At 37.7% G+C, this 17,132-nt stretch overlaps 1 protein-coding gene across 8 annotated transcripts in view; it reads left to right on the top strand.

Moving 5' to 3' along the window:
• The window catches only part of NCOA1 (nuclear receptor coactivator 1), a 241,570-nt gene that overhangs the window by 200,630 nt on the left and 23,808 nt on the right, over positions 1-17,132 (top strand). For all 8 annotated transcript variants that reach the window (XM_043604407.1, XM_043604405.1, XM_043604408.1 and 5 more), the window contains 4 exons: positions 3,515-3,632; positions 5,368-5,536; positions 6,554-6,868; positions 15,739-15,840. In XM_043604407.1, coding sequence (XP_043460342.1) covers positions 3,515-3,632; positions 5,368-5,536; positions 6,554-6,868; positions 15,739-15,840 — 704 coding nt within the window. The remainder of the gene's footprint in view (positions 1-3,514; positions 3,633-5,367; positions 5,537-6,553; positions 6,869-15,738; positions 15,841-17,132) is intronic.

Here is a 17,132-nt window from a genome sequence, read left to right as displayed (position 1 = left end):
GAGCTCGAACTCACAGACTGCAAGATCATGACCTGAGCCGAAGTTGGACACTTAACTGACTGCGCCACCCAGGTGCCCCGAGAAATTTTTAAATGTTTTAGTAACATAACTTTTTTGTGGCTAATGGATATATAAAGCTTTCCTCTTAACCAGACTAGAAATGGAGAAAATATGATGTTGAGCCCTTTGCAAGGATGATAAGAAAGATTAATAGCTTGATCAGGGATGGGGCACTTGGGTGGCTCAGTAAGTTAAGCATCTGACTCTTGGTTTTGGCTCAGGTCATGATCTCATGATTTGTGAGATCGAGCCCCACATCAGGCTCTGCACTGACAGCATGGAGCCTGCTTGGGATTCCCTCTCTCTTCTCTCTGTGCCCCTCTCCCACTGACATGCACTCGCACTTACCCTCCTCTCTCTCTCTCTCTCTCTCTCAAAATAAACAAACATTTAAAAAAAAATAGCTTTATCAGGGATCCCTAAGAGCTTGTTTTCTACCCCCACTTCATCTGTCCCTCTCCAACACAGAGATGCATTGATGCTTCCCTCTACAAATTACTTTGCCTGTCTTGTGTTACATATGTACATACTCGTGTTTGTGATAGGGACACAAATATGACCAAAAATAGTAGATTTATTCCCTGGACGAACAAAGATAACTTGTGTTTTTCTTTTTTCTTTTTTTTAACATTTGTTTATTTTTGAGAGAGCAAGTAGGGGAGGGGCAGAGAGTGGGGGGGATGGAGGATCGAAAGCAGGTTCTGTGCTGACGGCAGTAAGACTGGTGCGGGGCGCAAACTCACGAACCATGAGATCATGAACTGAGCCGAAGTCGAATGCTCAACCTACTAAGCCACCCAAGGGCCCATATTTGTGTATTTTTTAAAACATTCCAGCAAATCCTCAAATTTTTTGTAAAAATAAATTTCTAAAGGAAATCTTAAAAGGTTGAGGTAACTTTTAGAATAAAAACCAACTTTTAAGCATAAAGCCTATGCAAACAACTTTTACTTGAATCAAAGTTTGATTTGTTTGGGTTTATCTTCCTAGTCATCAAATTTAGCACATGAATCTTACTTCATTTTGAGAAATTTTATCTAGCTTATTGATATTTTCCTCACCAGGACACCAATGAGGTATTACTACTCATTACCTCATTACCAATGAAGTCCTATTACTGAGTCAAATAAACTATCTTATAATATTCAGTATTGATGGTAGATAGCCATATAAATTTTCTTTGACTCTTAAATATAATTAATTTTGTCTAGGTTAGATTTCTGAAATAGAATAGGACTGAGGAATTAATGTGTGGAATAGAGCAGTGGGACAGCTTTAGATAATCTTCTTTGACTAACTTCCTGATTTAAATAATGATAGGAATTAAGTGATTACTTTCCCATCATCATTTGTGGTTGGTGTTGTCTGGTGGTTTTTATTTGTTTTGTTTTTCGGAATCTACAGAATTGAATTTTTCTATCATTTGTCATGACAGACAAGACAAATTTAATTGAAAGCTATAATTATTTGCATTTAGAAGTGAATGTGTTTTGGGGCACCTGGGTAGCTCAGTCAGATGAGTGTCTGACTTCGGCTTAGGTCATGATCTCATGGTTCCTGGGTTCAAGCCTCACGTTGGGCTCTGTGCTAGCAGTGTAGAGCCTGCTTGGGATTCTTTCTCTCCCTCTCTCTCTCTCTCTGCCCCTCCCCGACTTGCACTCTTTCTCTAAATAAATAAATACGCTTAAAAAAAAAAACAACCTCCAACGCATTTTTAGTTGGGTTTTTAAAAATTATACTAGTTTTCTCGGGCTGCTATAATAAAATACCACAGACCAAGTGGCTTAAACAACAGAATTTAATTTTCTTACAGATCTGGAGGCTAGAAGTCCAAGGTGAAGGGGGTTGGCAGGTTTGGTTTCTTCCGAGGCCTCTCCTGGGCTTGTGGATGGCTGCCTCCTTGCAGTGGCCTTGTGGTCATCCCTCTATCTGTGTTTTGTCTGTGTCCTAATCTCCTCTTCTTCTTTTTTTTTTAATTTTTTTTTCAACGTTTATTTATTTTTGGGACAGAGAGAGACAGAGCATGAACGGGGGAGGGGCAGAGAGAGAGGGAGACACAGAATCGGAAACAGGCTCCAGGCTCTGAGCCATCAGCCCAGAGCCTGACGCGGGGCTCGAACTCACAGACCGCGAGATCATGACCTGGCTGAAGTCGGACGCTTAACCGACTGCGCCACCCAGGCGCCCCCTAATCTCCTCTTCTTATAAGAACACCAGTCATCTTGAATTAGAGCCCACCCTAACTTCCCTGCCCATCTCTGAAGACCCTGTCTCCACATACAGTCACATTCTGAGCTACTAGGAGTTAGACCTTCTCATATGAATTTTGGGGGAATACAGTTCAGCCCATAACAATGATTAATTAATATATGTCCATTTCAGAAATTACAAATAACCATTAGAAGCATTAAAAGAAAATAAAAGTCATCCTTAATCTCACAACCTAAAATCTACCAAAGATAAACTCCTTTCCAGAATTTTTTTCTACTCATATATACTAAATAATTTGTAAAACCAGAATCATTCTGCACATAATATCTTGGTTTATGGGGTCATTTTCTTTTTCATTTAGTTGGACACTGTAACTATCCAAACCAGGGTTCATTAAACATTCCCTGAGTTTCTGGAATTCAGGTTATTTACAATTTTTCATAGAATAAACAGTACAGAAATGATCAAGTTTTGAAAAGAAGATGCCTAACCAAAACTTTCTAAAATGCATATACTATTTTCTTCCATTACAAGATATAATTTGATGTCTTTTTTCATTTGTCATTGTTATAAGCATCAGTCGTTATACTGTTATTATACAGATGTATTCTTAGTTAACAGCTACAGAGCTTTGCCCATTTTCTAAACAACCCCAGACTGCTGTGCCCTATAGTTTCTGTTACTGCCTTTTATAGAACATCTTTTGTTTGCCACTCTCATTTCATGATAACACTGTCCCTACCTATAATGTATTATACTGCCCTGTAGACTGAAAAAGCAGTTAACCAAAATTGTTATAATTATCTTTAAAAAAAATAATTTCTGGGGTGCCTGGCTGTCTCGGTCAGTGGAACATGCAACTCTTGATCTCAGTCAGGGCAGTGAGTTCAAGCCCCATGTTGGGTGTAGCTATTACTTAAAAATTAAAGAAATAAAAAAGAAAACAGTTAAAAAGAAATAAAAGAGATAATTTTTGGCAAAATTCTGAGTGATTCTCCTATGATAACGTCAACTTACGTGCAGGCTTTTTTACATCAGATTGTCTTTGATTCAGAGACTTTTTCTTTCTCACTGGTTATTATGTGGCCACATTCTCGATAGTTTAAGTTTCTGAATAAGGGACCTTTGTATCATCGAAATAATATTTTATAGGGGAAATCTCATTCTATTACACAATATATTACTTCTGAAAAATACTGTCTTTTTATCTTCCACTGTGATCCTGACTTCTTGCTTTTTCCAGGATTACCGGAGCTGGAATTGGAAACAATTGATAACCAGTTTGGACAGCCAGGAACAGGTGATCAGATTCCATGGGCAAATAATACAGTGACTACCGTAAATCAGAATAAACCAGAAGAGTGAGTAACACATTTCCTACTTTAAAAAACATCAGATACGTGGGGTGCCTGGGTGGCTCAGTCGGTTAAGTGTCCAACTTCGGCTCAGGTCATGATCTCGCGGTTTGTGAATTTGAGCCCTGTGTTGGGCTCTGGGCTGACAGCTCAGAGCCTGGAGCCTACTTTGGATTCCGTGTCTCCCTCTCTCTCTGCTCCTTCCCTGCTCGCTCGCTCTCTCTCAAAAATAAATAAACATAAAAACCTTTAAAAAATTAAAAAATTTAAATTATCAGATACCAATTTCAACAAAGAACTACTTTTCCCACACTGGATTCCAGCCTACGTTGGTATTTTGTGAGCTAGCAGTAGAAGTGAATGTTTAATGAAAAAAAGGGGATGTAGGGGCACCTGGGTGGCGCAGTCGGTTAAGCGTCCGACTTCGGCCAGGTCACGATCTCACAGTCCGTGAGTTCGAGCCCCGCGTCGGGCTCTGGGCTGATGGCTCGGAGCCTGGAGCCTGTTTCCGATTCTGTGTCTCCCTCTCTCTCTGCCCCTCCCCCGTTCATGCTCTGTCTCTCTCTGTCCCAAAAATAAATAAACGTTGAAAAAAAAAAATTAAAAAAAAAAAAAAGAAAGAAAAAAAGGGGATGTAGGAAGACACCAAGTTAAACAGATTTATTTACTGTGTGACTGCAAGGCCGGTATGTATTGTAATTACCAAGCGATTGACATAGTATGCAGTGGTTGTTTTATTTTTCATCTCTTGCTTTGCTTTGATTGATTCTTATACAGTTTCTGAGACCTGTAGATGAAGTGAGCTCAGTATAACAATTATTCTGAAAGCTCTTGAGCTTTTAGTTGTATAATTATTTTGTCCAGAGTTTCTTTTTGGAGCAAGATGGTTAATAAGAGAAGGTACATTTTACATCTACTTAGTGTCCCATCTTGATTACAATTTAATTGCTTAATTGACATAAGTAGCTCTATTCCAAAACATTAGAGAAGAGTACATTTCATACATAGCAACCAAAGGATGACTAGACAGTATCGAGTGTAGCTTAGAGCTTTTAACTATGAACTGCATTCCCACTTACCTTCCCCCCAAAAGAATCCTTAAAATTATGTCATTATATTTGTATTATTAATATTATTTTCTATATATTTCTAAATTTTATGCATCAATTGGCATCCTTTTGGATTAGACTATGTATTTCCTTCATGTAATCAACATTTTTTTGTTGTTGTTGCTTAACACTGAGCATGTTTCTTTTTTCTAGTTTGATTTCTTGGGTAAATGGTCATCATGTCATATTATCAATATGATTTGATCATCTTTGAGAGTTAAGTATAAATAGAATAAATCTTACCATAGGCTGGATGATTTTTTATGAGATTTTGATTGATTTTTATTTTTGATTTTCACCAAAAATTGTTTTTCCTTTCTTAACTATGTTTAGTTAATTTTTTAGGCTAATTCTATAAGCTAACAAGAAGAGTACAGAAGCAAAGTTCAGTGATTGACAAAATAGTGAAAATACATTCCGGCTACATATAGAACATTTATAAGTTTTTTCACATAAGTGTAGAACATTTCTTTGTGTAAGAATTGATCGAAAAAGCATCTCAGCAAAGAACTTTCTAGAATAAGACTTGCATATGTGTTCGTATCATATATACATATATATATTTGCATTACCGAGATTGAATACTTATTTGCTGTATCAGTCTTAAACATTTCTATCTTTTGATTCTATAGCCAGTGTATTAGTTCACAATTAGATGAGCTTCTCTGTCCACCAACAACAGTAGAAGGAAGAAATGATGAGAAGGCTCTTCTTGAACAGCTGGTGTCCTTCCTCAGTGGCAAAGATGAAACGGAGCTAGCTGAACTAGATAGAGCTCTGGGGATTGACAAACTTGTCCAGGTATTTATTAAGCTCGGCCTTATATAACTGATACAATCCTGAGAAGCTAGAAAAGTATTTTTAAGCAAGATTTTTCAATACTGTTCTCACTGTGTTTTTTGTGGTTTTATAATTTATTCTTGTGAAAATTGTCAAAATATATAATAGCTAACTAATGAGTTTTTTAAACAAAAAATCATAATAATTACAAATAGTTAGAATTAGAAAGTCTTAGCATTTCACTATGGAACAGAATCTTAGAAGCTCCCCCTAGAATAGAATCCAACATTATATCATTACTTCTTATTCTAGGACTTAATTTATCCTTCATTCGTGCTAGACCTCAACCTATATATTCCATGATGCTCCAACTTCCAGGCATTTTTCACACTGTGAGATTAAAAAATCAACATTCTTTTAAGGAGTAGAATATAAGGTATCAGAATGCATAGCCCACAAAAAGGGGAAGTTATGTTTCATAAAATTTTCCTTTCAGTTACATACACCAGGTCACAATTTAAATTAGATTTTTTACAGTGAATAATAGTATAAATTTTGAAAGCCATAGCTATGGCATTCTGTTAGGCCAGCTATGAATTTTTTTCAAATAAGAGAAAAGGATGAACTTTGTATTTGAGATAGAAAAATGCTTAATTAATCCCTCCTTTAGGAATCTAACTCCTCATGGTAAACTATTACAGGTAAAGTGTGTTCTCTCTTAGGCTTTGCAGTGTGGTTCTTTTTAAACCTTTTAGCTTTATCTCATTGATTTTAGGGCCTTTTGTTTTAACCATGTTTTTATCTCTTTTCTGAGATTTTAAACATCTCAGTTCATCTGTTACTCCATTTCAAAAGTTAACTTTTCATAAGTGATTCCTTTATGTAGCAAACTCCTAGAGAGCTTCATGACTTCAACATGAATATTTTATAATAAGACGTTCTAGAGGTAAATGTTCTCAGATCCAAGATTATATAGAGAAGCATGTCACGTATTGGCATTAACTTATTTGTAAAATGTTCTGGCTTGCTGTCCAACAGGGAGGTGGATTAGATGTGTTATCGGAGAGATTTCCACCACAACAAGCAACACCACCTTTGATGATGGACGAAAGACCCAACCTTTATTCCCAGCCTTATTCTTCTCCTTCACCTACTGCCAATCTCTCCAGCCCTTTCCAAGGCATGGTCAGGCAAAAACCTTCACTGGGGACTATGCCTGTTCAAGTAACACCTCCCCGAGGCGCTTTTTCACCCAGCATGGGCATGCAGCCCAGACAGACTCTGAACAGACCTCCCGCTGCCCCCAACCAGCTGCGGCTTCAGCTTCAGCAGCGCTTGCAGGGACAGCAGCAGGTGAGCACTCTTTTTTAGCAGGTGATACATTTAAAGGCGTGTGCTGGCTCCCTCTCTGAAATAAGAACAGCCTAATTGCTACAAGAAAGGTATTAAGTGGGAGTAGTCCCACAACCTTTATGAAAGACTCAAAAAACTGTCCTTGGTCTGCTAGGATAAAATAAAGAACACATTCATTCAGCTAAAGGCAACTGGCTCATAACAGTACTGTGAGACTTAAAATTTTAAAGCAAGTGGATTTTGTTTTTTGAGACAAAATATTTAGGACGAACGTCATATCATTATTAAATTAATAAAGAGAAATATGTAGCTTAATTTATCAAGTAGAGCATCAGAAGGTACTGTTATGATTGATTGATGGAACAGAAAATGGAATCTTTGTTGTTTGAAGTTGGAGTGATTGAAGCTTAATGATGTTATTATATTAGGAGAGTAGAGTAGAGGAAAGGATAGTTTGGGGGTCTGGGGAGTTGTGGGTGAGTTAAATCTTCTGTCTCATGACAGGTAATGAATGGGTATAATGGCATAAATATTTAAGTTTGAATGAGCAGCACATACAGAGATAAGCATCAAGACCAAAAAAGCAAATGGTTAAAAGTATCGGCTCTGGGAAGTGGGACCAGCACTATAGATTGTTACTTCTTCTTATTTATCTTTTTGTATTTTTTTAACCATCTGTATGTATTACTTTGGATTTTCTGTAAAGTATTTAAAGCAATTTCCTGGAGTGTTAGAAATTCAGAAAGGAAGAGAAAGAAGGAACTAAATTATATTAGAAAGGCAATATTATATAATGTTATAGGAGCTCTAGATTCAAGTCCTACTTCTGACCTTACTTAGGTGGGTTGGCAATCAAATGATTTACCCTTTTAAAGCCTCTGATTTCTGATTATAGCCATAAAAGGAGACTAATAAATAACTCCTCTACCTCATCGGCGGTGTGTAGATTAGATGAGTTAGTACATGTAAAGATCTTAACATAGTGCCAGGCATGCAGTAACACTAAACGCTAGCTCTTATTATCAAATTATATTCAGTAAATACAATAAGTAATATAAAATGAGTTTCCATTCCACTTAAAAAGAAGATGATGAAAGGGACAAAGAGAAAGGGAGCTCCAGACGAGATAGGAAAAAATTAGTAATGGTAGAATAACCAAAAAAAAGAATACTATTTAAAATTCTAGGGTGGAATAAAGAACTGAAAGAGGAATTAGGGGAAGAGAGGGAAGAAAAGAGAAATCTAGAAAGGAAATGGTAATGTGTTCTGAGTATTAGTTGAAGGTAAACTACCTCTTGCTATAACTTGTCATTATTCAGTAGAGAGCACAAGAATAAGAAATGCTTATTGGTTCACAAAACATGTCATTCGCAAAACATATTTAGGGAGACTACTAGGCACTATGAGGAATACAAAGAATTAAGGAGATACAGGCAACTTTTAGAACTTCCCATCAGCTTGGAGTATTCCAAACATACACAACTGGAAACTTACATAACGGTGCAAGTAGTGATTAAGGGTTAACCCAAAAAGTAGAGGAAAACGTAGGTGTGCTGATTTTCGTTTTACAGGGTAGAGTCAGTAAATACTGTTTAAAGGCAAGGGTTCATTGAGCAAGGCCAGATCAACAGTCTAGGTTAGGTTTGTGAATGGATGAGATAATAATTCGCACGTAGTTTGGGAAAAAAATCACTTTTACTTTGATTTTTTCCTAAAACAGCTGATAAGCAGAGGTAGCAATGCAGAGGTTTAACATGAAATAAGGGTGCAAATAGACAAATGTGGCTCCTTGTTGCTTCCTTTAAATATCAGGGAGACATGTCCAAAGTTCGGTGGTCTTGGTAACCCAACAAAGTGAAATATCCATCAAGTTAGAGAAAGTTTTGAGCCCTGAGATATGTCAGTACACAAAACAACCTATAATGCCGTGTAAAACAATACTTTGCTACCAAATGAGCCTCATCATCCAGACCTACTTTCTGGGTTCTGGACCATAAGTTCTTCTGTATAACAGTGGGACATCCCAGTCCACAGTCTGTAAATGCTTGGAGTCTTCTGTGTGAGTTAAGGGTTCTCTGCGAGGTCTGGCCAAGGCTTATCTCAGTCATCATTTCAGTTAAGATGCTTTCAGCAACATGGAAAGAAAAAACATCAATTCAAAGGAGTGAAGCCATTTTTAAAAAGTATTTTGACTCAGATAATGAGATGATACAAAGTAGAGACAGGTTGAGGTGTGGTTACCTCACAGGCTCAAGAATGTTATCCAAGGACCTACGTTCTTTCTATCTTTTTACTCTCTAATCCCTGGCAACTAGAAAAATGGCTCCAGTGGTTACAGATATCACATGCACCGGTGCATCTTTTTCCATAAGCCAAGAAACTTTTTCCAGGTTCTTGCCCTTCTTTCCTCCCTACCACTCCAAAAAAAGAAAATGGGGGGAAAATTGTTTTTTCACATGTCTGGCCAGCCAGAACTGAGTCACATGTACACCCTTAACCACCTGATGGCAAGGATTGGCTTAGAGCACACAGTTAACCCCTTGTGCATGATTTGGGATAGTCAGCTGAACAAACTCCTAGTTTGTCATTGAGGAGGAAGGGGAGGGTAAATGGCTGTGAGTTGGCAATAACAATACCTGATAAAATCAAGAAATGGAGGTTTATTTAAAGTTGCACGTGTTGGGATCAAATTGGTGAACTGAGATGGAACACTTGCCCTTTCTCCTGCCTGAATTCCATTAGATGACAGGATGTATATTTTAAATGAATAAGTTCATATTAGTGCAGAGAAAAAGAAAAACACTAAAAATTGGTACACTATAAATTAAGTGATTTTGAAATAGAAAGCAAACATGAGAAAGAAACAAAATAATCATATACAAACACTACAACTGCTTATGTAGAAAATCCAAGAGAACCTACAGAGGACTTAGAATTAATTGAGAAGTTTCGCAGTGTTTCTAGAAAAAAAAAAAAAAACCCAAGAAATAAAGATTAATAGCAATCCTTTTTACTATCAACAACCAATTAAGAAATATAATTTCAAAATATGTTCGCAATTTATAAAACTTAGAAAATTATTAATCGTAATTGCAAGTTAAAGATCCAAACGAAGATATTAGTGAGTTGAAAGACTATCATAAAGATGGCAATTTTGGGGGGCGCCTGGGTGGCTCAGTCGGTTAAGTGTCTGACTTTGTCTCAGATCATGATCTTATGGTCCCTGGGTTCGGGCCCACACCAGGCTCTGTGCCGACAGCTCAGAGCCCGGAGCCTGCTTCAGATTCTGTGTCTCCCTCTCTCTCTGCCTGTCCCCTACTCGTACTCTGTCTCTCTGTCTCAGAAATGAATGTTAAATTTTTTTTAAAGATGACAATTGTTCTGAAATTAATTAAATTCAGTAGAATTCCAGTCAGAATCTCAACATGAAACTTAACAAATAAATGCTAACTTTATTTTAGAAGCATGAGTACGAAATCTTAAAGAAGGAGGATGAACTTGCCTTACCAAATACCAAGATTTAAAACCAAGCTTTGGAACTTAAAACAATGTGGAACCGTCATAGGGATAGACAGTTCTTCCAATTGGAACACAGTAGAGAACCCAGACATACACCCAGATGTATATAAAGATTTTATAAGGGAAAGAAGTAGCAATCAGTGGAGAAAGGATGGCCTATAGAATAAATGCTAGTACGTTTGGCTGTCCATGAGGGGAAAAAATTCGATTAGATTCATTATGTCATGCCATGCACAAAAATAAATTCTGGGTATTTTAATGACCTAAATGTGAATATGAGATTTCTGTGGCCCTGAAAAAAATGACATAAAGGAAAAGGTTGATTTTTGCATTCCAAGTTTAAAACTTACAAAAGATAACAGGGCGCCTGGGTGGCTCAGTCGGTTAAGCCTCTGACTTCGGCTCAGGTCATGATTTTGTGGTTCGTGGGTTGGAGCCCTGCGTCAGTCTCTGTGTGGACAGCTCAGAGCCTGGAGCCTGCTTCGGAGTCTGTGTCTCTTCAGAGTCTGTGTCTCCCTCTCTCTCTGCCCCTCCCCCAGTCGTGCTCTGTCTCTCTCAGTCTCTCAAAAATAAATAAACATTGGGGCGCCTGGGTGGCGCAGTCGGTTAAGCGTCCGACTTCAGCCAGGTCACGATCTCGCAGGCCCGTGAGTTCGAGCCCCGCGTCGGGCTCTGGGCTGATGGCTCAGAGCCTGGAGCCTGTTTCCGATTCTGTGTCTCCCTCTCTCTCTGCCCCTCCCCCGTTCATGCTCTGTCTCTCTCTGTCCCAAAAATAAATAAACGTTGAAAAAAAAAAATTAAAAAAAAAAAAAACATTAAAAAAAAGATACCATAAACAAGGTTAAAAGACAAGCCATAGACTCAGGGAAGATATTTGCAACCCCGTATAACTGACAAAGGATTAGTATCCAGAATATCTCAGATTCATAACATGGTGTTCATAATACACTTATCTCTCTAGATTGAAATCATCTGTTTACTTGTTGGTCATATCCTCTCATGCCTTCTTCCCTCTTGCCAAACACAGGAGATGTAAAACATCTCATAGGCAGGAATTTAGGACAGTGCCTGATGGTTTGAAAAAAGAAAGGTACAAACTCAGATCTACATCATAGTTTATTTCTTTTTAATGGATTTTAAGAAGATCAGTTTAAAAACCTATTTCTTGACCTTAACTATATCTCATTGACTGGAATATGGTACACAAAGAGTAAAAAGATTCTAAGATTTTAAATTTTATTATATAGTTATGAATAATCCCTAGTTGGTGGGGGGGGGGGGGCAAGGGGAGGAAAAACACCCTAGGAAACTAGTAGAGATGCATTAGTTGATGGGGCGCCTGGGTGGCTCAGTTGGTTAAGCATCCAACTTCAGCTCAGGTCACGATCTCACAGTCTGTGAGTTCGAGCCCTGTGTCAGGCTCTGGGCTGACAGCTCGGAGCCTGGAGCCTGCTTCAGATTCTGTGTCTCCCTCTCTCTCTGCCCCTCCCCTGCTCATGCTCTGTCTCTCTCTGTCTCAAAAATAAATAAAAACATTAAAAAAAAAAAAAGAATTTCTAAAGTTCTATTTTCAGAAAAGGACAACAGCAAAAATGGGTAGACCTGTTGCTTGTAGAAAATGGTATAACACTGGCTGATAAGAGATGTAATTATTCTGTTCTAGTTTTATTTTCTTCTTCTCCAGCAAGGGTCTTCATACTCCCAAGAAAAGGATAATATGAAAAGGGAGGGGTGCCTGGGTGGCTCAGTCAGTTGAGCATTCAACTTCAGCTCAGGTCATGATCTCACAGCTCGTGAGTTCGAGCCCTGCGTTGGACTCTGCACTGACAGCTCAGAGCCAGGAGCCCACTTCGGATTCTGTGTCTTCCTCTCTCTACCCCTAACCCACTCGCATTCTGTCTCTGTCTCTCTAAAAATAAATAAATATTACAAAAAAATTTTTTTTTAATTTTTTTTTTCAACGTTTATTTATTTTTGGGACAGAGAGAGACAGAGCATGAACGGGGGAGGGGCAGAGAGAGAGGGAGACACAGAATCGGAAACAGGCTCCAGGCTCTGAGCCATCAGCCCAGAGCCTGACGCGGGGCTCGAACTCACAGACCGCGAGATGGTGACCTGGCTGAAGTCGGACGCTTAACCGACTGCGCCACCCAGGCGCCCCACAAAAAATTTTTTGAAAAGGGAGTAACAGTTGAGACAGGTAAAGAAATGTGATTACTTAGCCATCTTAAAACAAGTCAAGTCCACTTGTGTTATGTGTTAGGGTACTGAAGAAGGGTATGGATCTGGTAGAAGAACCACTATTGATAATTTTTTATATTATATAGAAAATAGAAGTAACCAGAAAGTAGAACTAAGATCAAAGGGCAGAAAATACAGGGAGGCAAATTTCACCTCTAGAATTCTGACCATGAAAACTGCCTGATGTAAGAATGAGCTTCTTTAAAAGAACTCCTTGTCAAAAATTTACACGGTGGCTGAATCAGGGTTTTCAATCTTGGCACTCTTGAAAGTTTGGGATAGATAATTCTAGTTATAGGGCACTTTCCCATTCATTTAAGAACGTTTAGCAGCATCCCTGACCTCTACCCATTAGATGCCAGTAGCAGCTTTTCCCCAAGACAGCCAAAAATGTCTTCAGACATTGTTAAATGTCTCTTGTGGGGCAGAATCATCCCTGATTGAGAACTTCTAGCTAGGTAATCATCTTTCAGTTTTCCTATAGAAGGACTTCTTGGTAAGGCATTGGAAAAAAAAAACAACATTCAGACAGACAAAATGTCAGCTGGTCTGAACTCTGGGTGTGTGTGTGTGTGTGTGAAAGAGGGGGGGCCGTGTTTTATACATGTGGGTTGAGTTTGTACTGTTCCGCTGGCCTCAAGCCCCACATTTCCTTTTATAATAGAAGTCTTTTGACCTGGCCTCTGTAGACTTTTGAATTTATGTCCCCAGCTGTAAAGACTACTGACCTCTCTCCACCCACCAACCAAAAGTCAAGATTTCCGAGGAGTTAAAGGATATGGTGATCATTTTGGGAAGACTTCCTTGGCAGAAATAGAGCTTGATCTGCTTGCTAGATAATGGGTAGCATTTTAGTAGGTCAGAGTGAGGCAGCTGTACACTGCCTTATTCAGGTTGTGCACAGAGATGGTCAAGGGGAGGATGGGGAAATGAATAAGAATTATTTCAAGGGCAGAAACAGATCAATTTTGCAGAAAGTGCTTGTAGATTGCAGTAATTTCTTCTACTTCCAAAAATAGCCTGTTTATTTTCCAAGGTAGTAATATATTTCCTAAGGTTATTTTCTCAATTTTACTACTTCTCAGGCATCTTTCCTCCATCCCCACCCATTGCATTCTCACACTGTCTCACAATTCCAAGAACATATAAAGCTGTGAGTTTGGAATCCCAACTCCCACTCCCCCAGCAATGTTACTTGTCTTCATCACTGCGTATTCGTGTATTTTCACCTGTCCTCATTGCTTTGTCTTCTGTTTTTAGACTCGCTGTACTTTCTGCCTCAGGTTAACTCTGCCATCCTCCTGCCAGCTGGCATTCTCATCTTTCAAGGTCCCATTGAGCTCACTCATGCCCTTGGTCCCTCCCTTCACGTCTTCGGCTGAGTTAGTTGTAGACATCCCTGTATACACACGTACAGCACTTGTGGGTGGCGCCATTCTGTATTGGCCTGTGCCACTCAACAGAGAATTCCTGGAAGAAAGAAATATGCTCACCTCTTTAGCCTTCAAACCTTATGTAGTATCTTGCATACAGTTAGTTTTGTTTTGTTTTTTTTATAAATCTTCATGAAGTTCATGGTTTATTTAAACGTATGTCTGTGGTCTGTAGAATTTAACAAGTATATAGATTTTTGTACTTAAGAGTCCCTTTGACTTTTAAAACCATAATGTTCATATCCTTATTTTTTAAGCGATTCCAAATGTTTTATCATATTCCACAAATGCCTGAAAATTTTCATTTTAATCCTTATATTCTGTTGAGCTTTCCCCCCCCAAAACAGTTTGTTTTCTGACCTAATGGGAGTGAGAAAATTAATGAAACCAGAATTAAGAATTGAGCTGTTTGGAAATGGGTGATTTCATCACTTTTTACAACAATATGGATTTTCTTACAAAACTTTCTTAGTCTTTCTAGTTTGCGTTTAGTATATTGAAATATATTAAATGTATTAAAATGTAAACTATATTGACATGTTAATGTGTTTATTAGTAATTTATGTTATAAAATGCCATATAAACACAAAATAGTATTGATATTGTTGCTGTTATCTCTCTGAACAGTTTATTCATATCAAATTATTGAGCAAGAAATTCTTTAAACTATAGATTGTTTATCAGGAAATATCACTTCCAAGGATGCTTGTTTTGGTACCTGATAAAGTTAAGGAATGCCTATGACCTGGAACCCTAAGTCCAATACAGACAGCATCTTCCAAACTAGCGTTCCATACAAGATTGTTCTGTAGTCATGTTAATGGCTACGTGTCAGGAAAAAAGGTTTCTGAGAACAAGTTGCATAGTATAACGCCTTCTTGAAGATCCATAGTGTGCTTTGGTCAATTAAAGGCTCATAGAATTACTGCAGTAAAGAAATCTGTTTCACCTTGTGTAACCCATCATTTCCAATACTTAATACAGCACAGCATGCTATTTTCCTGGCACATCTATTAATATCCTGCAGAACAGTGTTCTTTAGAACACCAATTTGGGAAATGCTGGTCTAAAGTAATTACTTCTTCTAGTTAAATAAATAGTCTATTTTCTCAAACCATTTGTTTCTTACATAATTCTCTTCAGTGAATGAAATCATGTTGGATTTCCCCAAATATGTACCCATCTGACAGTCAGTCTTCAAATGAGAAGTGCCTCAACTTTTCCATTCATCTTCCAAACTTTTATAGAATGTGCCCTATTATATACTTACTTTTATATTTACAAGTGTTTAAGACCAAGGGCTGATGTTTCTTTTCTCTCCATTATTGTACTTGACTGAAATAATTAAGTATTAGCGTGTTTTAGAAAGTACGCTGTATGTACGATATGTGTATATACCTATTTGCATATATATATGTATATATATATATATATGTACATGAATATGGATTCTGCTTTTAAATGCTTTGTCATATTTGGTGTTCTGTAGACAAGAAGTATTTGATAAATGTTAGGAATTGCCAGCCTTTTGGCAAATAAACATGGGAAATAATCTTACTAAACCTGTAATACTAAAACCTGTTAGTAATCAATAAAAAGTTTGTGTCACTCTGTGAGGGCCAAAGTATATGTTTGCATATAGAAATATGATATCTCATTGTTTACATTTTTCTCTAGTTGATACACCAAAATCGGCAAGCTATCTTAAACCAGTTTGCAGCAAACACTCCCGTTGGCATCAATATGAGATCAGGCATGCAGCAGCAGATTACACCTCAGGTACTGTGAGAAAACCAGGCATTGTTAGTACTCCTCCAGCCCAAGCTGTGTTTCTCCAAGTGTTGACTGGAGTGTCCGAAATGGTCTGTGAATTGATCTTCTTATGTGGTAGTCCAGCTTTCTTCTAGAATGAATTTATAATCGACTTGTGATACCCCTTACTGATATTTGATCTGAAGCCAAGGGTTCCCTGTTTGGTTTTATTGGTATTGTTGTCACTGCTATTAGATACCCGATGAATAAGTAGAAAACTCTTACTGCTATCCCAAATAATACCAGTAATAAGAAGCCTAGATAAGAAACTGTGTGAATGGTAGCTGAAACCTGATCAAAACTCAGTTACATTGCTGAGTTATCTTACCTACCTTGTGTTCTCTGCTCAGTCCGAGCATCAGCATTTTCTATTTATTTTTCATTTGTTTTAACAACCCTTGGATATGAACCCCGAGCCACTGGAACTTTAAACATAAAAAGAATTGGGTAGCCTTCTGAGTCTTGTCTAGTACTCACTCCCTGCTTAACTTCCACACATACTTTAATATTTTTGCTTCAACCACTTTTTTTATGTTTCCTTAACCAAGGTGACACACAAATTTGGGAGATGAGGAATTTTAGAGAGGATTCAAACAACTTTTCTTTTCTCCATGAAATGCACCTAGATGGATTTGGGCAAATACAGGAAGCTAACTGTTAACCAAAAGGATAAATATTGACAGAAACTACTGTTAAGCAGCAGACATTGGTGTCTTCATGGATCCATACTTGGGTTTCTCTGTTTTAAGAAACATCAGTGATTAGGTCATACAAGGTTAATTAGGTTATAAGGAAAGAAGACCCCACTTTTGGAATTCACATAAAGATGATTTGTGTCAGAAAGTCATATGTCACAGTTTCTTCTACATTGGACTATATCTGGTTGGCAAGTTTAATTTTAAAGGAGCTATATGCTCTAACCTGATCCTCAGTCTGAATTGAAATTTTCTGAGGAAGGCTTTATTGACATGCCATATTGCTTTACGGGTTAGACCAAAAAGTGATTTTAGCCTACGTTTATGGCTTCTTTTATCATTCCTACTATTACAGCTATTAAAATATGTACTCCAATGCCTCGAGCAGTCTTTACTGCAACAATGATATAAAATAGCTGGTTCCATTTATTTCTGTTTATTATTTTATTTCTAATGAATTATTTTCTTTTTAAGTAACAATTTATTTGGCACTGGATCCTGGATTTCTGATTCTTCCTTTTTAAACAGTATTTGTAGGTTTTTCTAGTTGTAAAGGTAATGCAT

Source organism: Prionailurus bengalensis, chromosome A3, assembly GCF_016509475.1.
Source record: "Prionailurus bengalensis isolate Pbe53 chromosome A3, Fcat_Pben_1.1_paternal_pri, whole genome shotgun sequence".
NCBI classification, from domain to species: Eukaryota; Metazoa; Chordata; class Mammalia; order Carnivora; family Felidae; genus Prionailurus; species Prionailurus bengalensis.
The sequence above is the reverse complement of the archived record's forward strand: the minus strand, read 5'-3'. Positions and strand labels throughout refer to the sequence as shown.